Source organism: Dromiciops gliroides, chromosome 4, assembly GCF_019393635.1.
Source record: "Dromiciops gliroides isolate mDroGli1 chromosome 4, mDroGli1.pri, whole genome shotgun sequence".
Taxonomy (NCBI): Eukaryota; Metazoa; Chordata; class Mammalia; order Microbiotheria; family Microbiotheriidae; genus Dromiciops; species Dromiciops gliroides.
The window spans coordinates 29,797,126-29,807,897 of NC_057864.1; the positions used below are offsets into that span (position 1 = coordinate 29,797,126).

The 10,772-nt window shown below is 54.0% G+C and overlaps 1 protein-coding gene across 1 annotated transcript; it reads left to right on the forward strand.

The window, feature by feature from the left end:
• The first annotated feature begins 232 nt into the window (after positions 1 to 232).
• Positions 233 to 4,539, forward strand: TRABD2B (TraB domain containing 2B). Its single transcript, XM_044003077.1, has 3 exons — positions 233 to 613; positions 3,816 to 4,376; positions 4,486 to 4,539. The coding sequence occupies exons 1-3, from the start codon at positions 476 to 478 to the stop codon at positions 4,537 to 4,539; spliced, it is 753 nt and encodes a 250-aa protein (XP_043859012.1). The 5' UTR covers positions 233 to 475.
• The last annotated feature ends 6,233 nt before the right edge of the window (positions 4,540 to 10,772 follow it).

Genomic DNA, 10,772 nt, shown 5'->3' on the forward strand with positions numbered 1-10,772 from the left:
GGGCGTCCGGGCGGCCCGGCCCCGGGGGGCGGACTGACGGCCGCTCGGCCGGGACCCTGGCGCCCCCGCCCCCAGCCCCGGGCCGCCCCGCCCCGCCCCCGCCCCGCACTTGTTCCGCGCCGCCCGCCAGCCCGCCCGGCCCCTAGCCCGCAAACTCGCCCTGAAGGAGTGAGGCAGGCAGCCAGGCAGCCAGGCAAGGAGGGAGCACTAAGCCCGGGGCCGGCCGGGCTGAGGGACCGAGGGGCAGGGACCCAGGCGCCCCTCCCCGGAGCCCGGAGCATCCCCGGGCCGGCCGCGGGGCTCCGGGCTGGGCTGGATTGCGAGAGGGGCGCCGTGCCCCTCTCTGTCCCCACTCCGTGCCCTCGCTCCGCGTCCGCTCTGTGCCCCCACTCCGTGTCCCCGCTCCGCGCCCTGCCCGGTGCGCTCCCGCCCTGCCCGGGACAGACGGACCGATAAGGGGACCGAGAGCGGCACGATGCCCGGGAGCCTGACGGGACTCGGGCTGGGGCTGGCTCTCGCCTTAGCCCTGCTGCTGCTGCTGCTGCTTCGCGGAGCCTGCTCCCGGTCCGGGGAGCCGCTGGACGCCGGGGGACAGTGCCGGCCGCCTGGATCGGTGAGGCGCTCTGCCCTCGCAGCCCCCGGGTCAGCGGGGTCCCTTCCTATCCTCACCCTAGTCCTAGACCCCGGCCCCCATCTGCGCTCCTGCAGGCTGGACGGCTTGAGCGAGGGCCCGGGGCGGGGGGGGGGGTGCTTCCCCTACCCCCTTCAACCTCATCCCAACTTTTCTCTTAGCCTGGGCTGGCAGCACAGGGCTGCTTCCCTTTCTTCCAGCCCCCTGCCTCTGACTTCCCCCAAAGTCTCTCCCAGACTTGGCCAAACAGCACAGGGGTGTCTCCTCTTCCACCAGTCCCCGGATCCCTCTGACCCCATCCCAACTTTTCTCTCAGCCGGGGCCAGCAGCACAGGGCTGTCTCCCCTTCCTCCAATCCTCCCTCCATCCCCGACTTCCTTCCCAAGTGCAACACAAATCTGCCCCTAAAGCCCACCCCAGCCTGGCTCTGTGGGGCTCGAGGCTGGGAGGGTTCGCTTTCCTGCTCAGCCTACTTTCGGCACTGACCCTCTTTCTCCAATCCATTCCCCACATACATATAGCTTCTCTCCCAAATTCCTTTTGTAACCTCGACCTTTTCTGACCTGGGCCTGTCTCCCCCCCCCTCCTCCATTGCTTCCAGATTCCCTCTCCATAAGGGCTTGGGGAGGGGGCTTGGGGGCTGACTTTCCCCTCTCGATTCCCCCTTCCCCCAAACTTCCCTGAGAACAGGACTCTGCCCCTCTCCCTTCTCTGTCCCTCTCTTCCCCATTCCCCGAGTCATTTCCCTTCTGTGCCAACTAGAGGCAAAGTTTGCTTTCTTTCCCCCTCCGTCCCCCCTCCACCTAGCTTCCCTTCCTGGCCCTGGGCCTGACTGCTGCCCTTTTCTTCGGCTGGGGGAGGGATGGATACTCCCTCCATGGGTCTTTTTCTCCTGGAGTGGGGATGAGGTGGGGAAGCGAGGCTTTCAAAGGGAAGAGCCCCAGAGCTGGGGAAGGTGGTAAAGCAGTCTGGGGCAGTGGTTCCCAGTGGACCACTGGGAGGTCCCTTCCTCCCAGCTCCCTGTGGAGGCATTGCCCTGGGCCAGACCCAGCCTTGGGTTTTTCCAAACATTATTTGAAGGCCTTAGTGAATAGCACATGGGACCTGGAGTCTAGATGATCTGGGTTCTAATCTTGCCACAGGTCATGACCTGTGGCAAATCATTGAATCTTCCTGGGCCTATTTTTTTCCCCTGGGAGATGGGGCTGGCTTAGAAGGCATCTGAGGTTCCTTCTGGCTCTAAATATAGGCTCTGAGGTGGGGGAGGGGCCTCCAAAAAGGTTTGGAGAGGACTCTGGTGTAGGAAAGTGGAAAGGAAGCCAAACCTGGGTTCCAGCCAGCTCTGTAACTAGCTGTGTGACCATGGGCAGATCTCCCAGCTTTTTCTGAGCCTCATTTTCCTCAGCTGTAAAATGGAGATAACTATCTCTGTCCGACTCACAAGACTGTTCTGGGGATCTGATGAGATGGTCCACGTGGTTACAAGGTCCTTTGTAAGCAGAGGACCCTGGAAACAGAACTGGCGTCATCTGCACCCCACCCCCAACTCCCACAAAGGCCATGGACCCAAGATACAAGACGGAGCATCCAGTCCTCCCTCCCTTTCACTAGAATCTTATGAGGGAAGGGGTGGTCTATAGGTGGGTGAAGGCCCCTACAGGAGAAAGGACTTGTTCTAGGTCTTTGTGGGGCTGGTAGCAGAGCTAGGAACCAAGGCCAATGGATCTCTGCTCCTTCCATGAAAAAAAAAATGCCTCTAAGCCCCAAATCCATCGTAGAGAAAAGACATTCTTTCTTCTCTCCCCACCTACTCCAGCCCTGTAAATCCCCCCAGAGAGAGGAGTGGGATCCAGAAAAAGAGGGAAGAGATCATAGGATTGGGGTTAGGAGGGACCTCAAAGACCTACACTTATTTTTCAGAGAAGGAAACTGAGGCCCAGGCAGTTTACAATGGAAACTGACTTGGATCTTGGGAACAAAGGGCATCTTTTATTGGGGGGGGGCATATAAACTGAAGAAGTCACTTCCTCCCTTAGTGCCTCAGTTTCCTCATCTGTCCAATGCAGATAAGGATTCTCAGAGTCCTTACTTTGATAGCTAGTTGTAAGGAAAGCGATTGATAAACTTGAAAATAGGGCCAAGTTGCTAGACTGGCAGCTGCCTGAGGGCAGGGAATGCTTTGTTTTCATCTCTGTATCCTCGACATTTAGCTTGGAACACAGTAGGTACTTTTCCAATGTTTGTTGGTTGGTCCATTTTCATTTGCTAGGCATTTTCTTGCCCCCTCCCCAATAGCTGTTGGTCTTTCCCCCATGAGACTCTCAGGGGCTCAGAGCTAGAAGAGCCCTCCCTGGTGTCTGGTCTAACCTTTACCTGAGGGCATCAGCCCTCCCTTCTTCCTCCCCCTTTTTCTTCCCATCCCATCAATTGAGCCTAAATAAGCAGGGGCCTCATTTTGAAGCTATCTCAGCCCCTTGAATATGGACTGGGGATCTTCTTCTTAGTTTCACCCTCCTCACTTCACCGATTTGGAAGGGACTTGCCCAAGGTCACACAGTTTGCTGGTGAGTTCTTGGAACCATAGAGCCCAAAGCTCTTAGACCTGCCTGCTCTCACAAGGGGCATCTGTGCTCTTCTGTAGGTGGCCAGTCCTTCCTCTCATGTGCCACCCTTGAGCTCTAGCTGTTTGATGTAGGCCGAGTCTCTTTCCTTCTCAAACCCACTGTTTCTCCTTCTGTTAAAGGTGGATAATAGCACTTCCACTGCACACTCCTGAAGAGTAGGGAATGTTTTCCTTTCTTAGGATCCCCATCAATTAGCCTTGTGCCTAGAACATAGTAGGTGCTTAATAAATGCTAATTGACTGAATGTTGTGAAGAGAAAAGCATTTTGTACCCTCTGAAGGGCAATGGGGGAAGGGCATTATTTAACCTGAAAATGAGGCTACTAAGGTGCCCTCAAGACAGGATCTCCAGCTCCAGGATGGGGCTCAAATGAGCTAATGGGGTGGCAGGCACCATTTTCCATTTTGAGTTGTGTCTCCAGTGCCTAACACAGTGTTTGGCATACAGAAGGCACTAAATAAGTGCTTGTGGCTTAGTTGAGTGTTAGAGGCTGGTCAAGAGCCCGGATTGTCCTTCTGATTTGTCGCTCTCCTCTCTTCTCTTTTCGTTGGCTGGAGTAGCAGGGAGACCTGAACTCGTTTCTCTGGACCATTCACCGGGACCCTCCTGCCTACCTGTTTGGCACCATCCACGTTCCATACACACGAGTCTGGGACTTCATCCCAGACAACTCGAAGGCAGCCTTTGAAGCCAGCGCCCGGGTTTATTTTGAACTCGACCTCACCGACCCCTACACCATTTCGGCCCTGGCCAGCTGCCAACTTTTGCCCCACGGTGAGAACCTGCAGGACGTGCTGCCCCGGGAGCTGTACCGGCGGCTCAAGCGCCACCTGGACTACGTGAAGCTCATGATGCCCACCTGGATGACGCCGGACCAGAGGGGCAAAGGCCTGTACGCCGACTACCTGTTCAACGCCATTGCAGGTAACTGGGAGCGCAAGCGGCCGGTCTGGGTGATGCTAATGGTGAACTCACTCACCGAGACGGACGTGCGTTCACGCGGGGTCCCGGTGCTGGACCTATACCTGGCGCAGGAGGCCGAGCGCCTGAAGAAGCGCACGGGCGCTGTGGAGAGGGTCGAAGAGCAGTGTCACCCACTCAACGGTCTCAACTTCTCCCAGGTAGGATCCCGACTTTCCCTTCTGACTCCATGTGCCAGCTAAGCTGTGCGCGCCAGGTCCTTCGTCTCCTGTCATTCCTGGGGACCAAATGAAGTCCCCTCCCCTGCAGGAGAGCTCGGGGCTGCAAGCGGCCTGGGGGCTGACCTGGCGGCTGTGGGGATGAGGTCACTGGGGGGGGGCTTTGGAGGGGGACGGAAGCTGGTCCCCCTGCGTACGGAGGACAGCTTGGCCTAGGATTTCAGTCTGGAGGAGCACTGGCTGGTAGTTTTTGTTGCCTGGGCTCCCCTAAGCCAAGAGAATGCTCATTTTGAGCCATGGAAATGAGGAAACTGGAGTGGAGGTTTGAGTATGTGAATCCTGGAAGCCGGGCAGTTCAACAGCGGGGACTGTAAGCCCAGGCGGAGGCTGTGGGTGCGGAATGGGGCACATGAGCTGTCTGAAGCCTGCTCCAGTCGCCTCACTGGTTATCCTGGATAGCCTCTACCATGATGGCTACAGGAAAGAGAGATAGCAACCAGTGTTTCTGGGTTAATAATTCTGAGAGAACAGTGGAAAAAATGCGTGAGCTCAGGAAGCCACTTGTGATTTCTGAACCTAGCTAAGGGAAGGTGAGGACAACAGCACAGCGTGTCCCTGCAGCCCTTAGTGAGGAGCGTGGCCTTCGTTCCCCCTCCCCCCCCACCTTGCTTCTCTGGTGGGCTGAGGTCACTTGGCTGGGAGCAGCCCTCCAGAGCTGGGGGGGGGTGTGGTGCGCAGAGGTCCCCTGCCCCCTCTCTACAGTCTGGCCTGGTGACCAGAACACAGAAAGTCGACTGAGTCTGGGGCAAGGCCCCTGATCAGCCAGGGGGGCTGGGTCCTGGCAAAGAGGTTACAGGCTTTTAACCAGGGAAACAGGGGAGGAAAATGATCCCTCCTGGGGGAACTCAGGCTTTTGTTATCCCAGAGAAAAATGCTGCATTTTCCCTGGGGAAGTGAAAAGGACAGATTCATTTGCTAGGCCAAATGAAAGGCGACTTTGTCCTGCATGACTGCCCCCCCCCCCAGCTGGAGCCTGTGGCAGGGGCCGTATGGGTCCGGTGGAGGTGGGTCACCCCAGGCCAGTTCTGGGCTTTCTTTGGCTCTGGTATTCTCCGTAGGTGGAAAATATTTTTCCTTCTCCAGGTTCACTCAGTTCTGTTTCCTCCTTGGCCCTGATGGTTGTTTTCAACGTTGTGGAAATGGATTGAGAGGCAAAAGACAGGGATTCATCTGTCAGTTCTGTTGCTCAGAAGCTGTGTGACCTGAGGATAGTTTCTTTCCCTCTCTGGGCCTCAGCTCATTTATAAGGCAGTGCATTTGATGTGATGATCTCCAAAGACCCACTTAGCTTGGAGTCCTTTGGCCAGTGACTGACATATGGCTTCTATCCCATACTGCTAGCTCTCTACCTGTTTTCTGGCTTGGATACCTCATGGGGGGGGGGGGGGCGGGGAAGGTTGTCCAGTGAGAAGCCCTGGGCCTGGTTAGGGCTCCTGGTCTATGAGAGATCTGTGTCCCCCATCGTAGAAGGGACAGGGCTTATTTATACTCTAGGTCCAGGCGCAATGAGAATTCTTCCGTGAATGGCTCCAGGCTTTAAGTGGCCTCCTTGAAAGCAGATTCAGTTATGTATAGGTATGGAGGGTGGGGGTGGGGGTGTCCCTTAGAACAGAGAACAGGGAAGGGCAGAGGTGGGAGGACACTTAGAATATAGCTGGGAGGGCCCTCCTAGATTATGCTCAGCCTCCTCTTGCAGCAGAGGAGAAAGCTGTCTGGCAGGGGGGAGTGGGACTTGCTGATGAGCACAGATGGCATCAGCAGCAGAGTGGCGCAGACACCAGGTCACCTCTCCCCTAGCCCACCAAATGGCCCTTTCTGGCCCTGGGGTCTTGCTTCCAGCCTGGGCCACAGGAGCCGGGAGGAGCAGGCACCCAGAGCCAGACAAGCTTTCGCCTCCTTAATCTGTGAAGCCTTCAGCACCTGTGAAAGGATCCGCCCGGGGCCAATTTGTCCTGTTATCGTTCTGGAGAGAGGTGCTGAAATCTGCCCTCCATCCTCAGAGGCTGATGTGAAGCTAAATCAGGAAGAAGCAATTACTGGCCCAGGGTGGGTGTGTGGCTGGCCAGCCAGCGGAGCATCCTGAGAGAGCCAGGAATGCAAAACTCTTGGTGTGTGTGTGTGTGCGCGCGCGCGCGCGCGCGCGTACCCGTGCCCCGTGTGTGCGCATGGTTTGATGTGCACATCTGTGATGCATTATTGTCCCAAAATATCTGCTAAGTGCATCAGATACTTTATTTTTACTTCGCTCTCTGCGTTACTGTTATTGCAAAATATTTTTGGGGGGTGGGAAAAAACCTTCTTAAAATAGCTTCTTTAAAAAGGGCTCTGGTTCTGGTTTTGCAGGGGGAAAGGCAACATTTTTTCTCTCCTGGAGAGCAGAAAATGACCCTGCTCCTTAGCCTGAGGCAGGATCGCCCGCCGGCTAGCTCACTCCTTTTAGCTCTGGCCCATAGGCTCCAGCCGGGAGATTCTCCTCTGCCTGTGGGCTGTGTCTCTCAGGGCTCAGCTACCAAAACAAACTCAAAAAAAGGGGACTTTTGTTTTCCATCTTCTTCCTTTCTTCCTGCTTTTCTCTCTCCCCACCCCCCACTTCTTTCCTTCGGACATACCTTGCCCCAACTTCCTTTTCCCTCCTGCGAGGCCCAAAGAAGCCATACCATTTAGGCCCCTTAGAGAATATCTACTGAGAAATTAGGCTTCTTGTTGGATTCTTCCATTTGTCTGGGACTGGTGAGCATATAAAAGGGTCCCAGAAGCTCTGAAAGTGGCCTTGTTGCCAAGGGTGCTGGGATCTATCGATCTATCGATCCATCAATCCATCGATCCACCCACCTACCCATCCCTCTGTCCACCTGTCCATCTCTCTACCTACCCACCCACCCACCCACCCATCCATCCATCCATCCATCCATCCATCCATCCATCCATCCATCCATCCATCCATCCATCCATCCATCTGTCCATCCATCCATTATTACCTACTGTATACAAGGACAGCAGGGGCACACCAACAAAAATGAAAGGCCTCACTCGGGTTGTCTACTTATATGTATATGCTGTCTTCCTAAATGAACCAAAGTTTCCTTGAGGACAGGGGCTATTTTAATTTTGTCTGCATCCCTAATTCCTGGCACATAGTAGGTGCTTCATACATTGTTTTGATTTACTTCACCTGTGAGCACAAGACCTGGGCTCTAGTTCCACCTCCATCATGACTTCCTGGTGGCCTTCCAACCCTGAGCCCATTTCCTCTGATACAATTGGTGTATCACTGTAAACTGGTGATTTCTTACATTTTTAGAATTCTAGGAGGTCTCACTTCTGCCTGTAAAAAGTTTTGTGGGGTGCAGTGGATAAAGCACCTACCCTAGATTTAGGAGGACCTGAGTTCAAATCTGGCCTCAGACACTTGACACTTACTGTGAGACCCTGGGCAAGAGACCCATTGCTTTGGGGAAAAAAACAAAAAACAAAACAAAACAGCTTTGTAACTCTGGGCAAGTATCTGGCCCAAGGAACTGCTCTGCTTCTCAGTTTACCCATCCATCAACTGGTGGTTACAGGAGCTACCTGACTTAGCTGTGAGAATTAAATAAGGGAATATATGTAGAAATGTGTTAATGGAGACAATTAGGGGCTATGGTACTGCCATGGTTTGATACCCAAGGGGTCATTTGGGTCAGGGCATCAGGGAAGTCTGGGTGTGGTTGGGAGTGGGCCACCTCTGCCATCTCTTTGCATTGTCCCACTCAGCTCTTTTTCACTTGGTGTGAGGGGGATGGGGCAGGCTGCAGGTGCTTAGAGAGTCAGTTAGATGAGTGTCCACTGAGGCTTTGGTGGGTTTCTCAGAGCTTCAGCCCCATTACCTTCCTTCTCCTAGGAAACAAAGAGTTGGACTCAATAACCATCCAATCCTCTTCCAGCTTAGATAGGCTGCGTCCTAGGAGATGTGGTTATGAAGTAATGGGATTGATTGGGGGTGGGGTATGTGTGTATACACACATGTTTTCATAGACTTGGAGTGAGCTTCCCTTCTGTGGGACTCGGTTTCCTTTTCTATAAAATCAGGGGACCGAACTCAATAATCTTCCATTTTATGATTCAATGGGTCTCTGGTTTGACTTTGAAAAATACACTTTCCATCTCTGAGCCTCTGTTTCCATGGCAATGAAATGAGGGGGTTGGTTGAGTCGGTGTCTGTCAAGGGTCACTTCAGATTCTCATATTTTGTTCCGTATTCTACAGTTCCTCCCTGCTCCGGTGGCTCTGACATTGTCTGTTCTGTGTAAGGTCTGTCCCAATGCCCATGCTCTGCTCCATGCTCCAAGGGTCTTCCTGGCTCTGATGTTTTCAGAGGCTGGGATTCTCACTCTGGTCCTTGGGGTGGTCCGGTGGGATAGCCTGTGAGGTAGCCTCTGGAAGAAACTCAGCTCCTCCTTGGCTGGGAGTTCTTGGAGTCTGTGTGGTGATCTGTTGAGTGGAGGGAGTGAAGTGTAGCCCAGTGGGGAGTGGAGGGGAGGGGGAGAGCGGAAACTCTGGCTCATTGTCCTGCCTTAAATCCACTAACACAGGCTCTGGTACAAGAGGGCCCCTCTGTCTGGGCTGAGGCTGGGTTTTTCCCAGAGGTGGCTGGCATCCCACCCTCTTCCATTCTGTCCTAGTGAGTGGTTCTTGTCCAAAGACATAAGCACATTCGGGGGTTGGGAATGGATTCATGATAATCGGAGTGTGAGAGGAACTGGGTTTGAATTCCAGCTTTGCTACTTACTGCCTGTGTGACCTTGGGCAAGTCTCTTTCTCTCTCTGGGCATCAGATTCCTTCTCTGTGAAATGAGGGTGGGAGAACTCAGCAGTCTCGGAGCTTTACCCCTGCCCTCAACTCCCATGAGCCTCTAATAAGAGCAGTGCCCATTTCTATAGCACTTGTCTCTCATTATGTGCCCCTTTCAGGTTATGATCTGATTCCAACTCTGGGGCCTCCAGCCATGCCTCTTCTTCTGGACTGTCTTCTGGAGAGTCTGGAAGGAGTGAGACCCCGGGCTGGTTCTTAGGATCCAATAAAGTCCACCCCAGAGACCTGCTAGCACTGGGGGTCCCCTTCTCTGAGAACCCATCATGGATGTCAGGCCACGAGACCCAACCGCCTCTAGGGGCGCCCTTCATTCCTTCCTCCCTGCCTCCTCTCACAGAGGGAAGGAGATGGGAATCCACTACTCTAATTCCTTCTGGTGACGTGGAAGATCTCCAGGCCTTGACATCTGCCCTGCAGACCCAGGACACTGTCAGCTGACCTGCTTATATAACCTCAGGACCCCTGGACCTTGCCATTTGCTCTGGTGCTGCCCCCTTAGGATTTCTCAACCTCTCCATATGCCCTGTGCCTGAATTTTTATTTATATGTGGACTCTCCCAAGTAGAATGTCAGTTTTCTTGAGGCCTGTATCCCTACTACTTAAGAAAGCACTTAAAAATCCTCCTTCCTTCCTTCCTTCCTTCCTTCCTTCCTTCCTTCCTTCCTTCCTTCCTTCCTTCCTTCCTTCCTTCCTTCCTTCCTTCCTTCCTTCCTTCCTTTCTTTCTTTCTTTCTTTCTTTCTTTCTTTCTTTCTTTCTTTCTTTCTTTCTTTCTTTCTTTCTTTCTTTCTTTCTTTCTTTCTTTCTTTTTCTTTCTCCCTCTCTCCCTCCTCTCTCTCTCTCTCTCTCTCTCTCTCTCTCTCTCTCTCTCTCTCTCTCTCTCTCTCTCTCTCTCCATCCCTCTCCCCTCTCTCTCCCTCCCTCCCTTATTTCCCTCCCTCTCCCCCTCCCTCTCCCTCCCTCCTTCTCTCCCTCCCTCCTTCCCTTCCTTCCTTCCTTTCCATTTCCCTGGTGCCCCTGTTATTGCCCTCATTCTCATAACCACTACACACCATATACACTTGTGTGCTTCCATGTTGTTTCCCTTAGTACAATGAAAGTTCCCCAAGATCAGAGACTTTGGGGCCCTTATCTCTGTATGCCGGGTACCTGGCACATAGGGAACGCTTGAGGAATGCTTGCTGACTGACCCAGTCTGCTTAGTAGCTTGCTCAGTCTGAAGACTCACAACACTCACAAATCTGACATGTTCTGAGCTGCTCTCCTCATCGCTCCTCTGTTACTCACAGGGGATGGTGGGGCAAGGAGGGCAGTGCTCCCCTAGGTTTGGGTGAATGGCGAGGGCTCCAGGTGGTGAGGTAGAACGTCCAGGGTCCCAGGCCAGCCTAGAACCTTTGCCAGGGAGGGCTGTTGGGGCAGAGTTCCCCCTGGACTGGCTCCCAACTCAGGGCCTAGAACCAGCTCCAC

Coding starts and splice junctions, on each gene's coding strand:
- TRABD2B (XM_044003077.1), top strand. CDS start 476: ATGCCCGGGAGCCTGACGGGACTCGGGCTGGGGCTGGCTCTCGCCTTA. Junction 614..3,815: donor AGTGCCGGCCGCCTGGATCG/GTGAGGCGCTCT, acceptor TGGCTGGAGTAG/CAGGGAGACCTGAACTCGTT. Junction 4,377..4,485: donor ACGGTCTCAACTTCTCCCAG/GTAGGATCCCGA, acceptor CCTCCCCTGCAG/GAGAGCTCGGGGCTGCAAGC.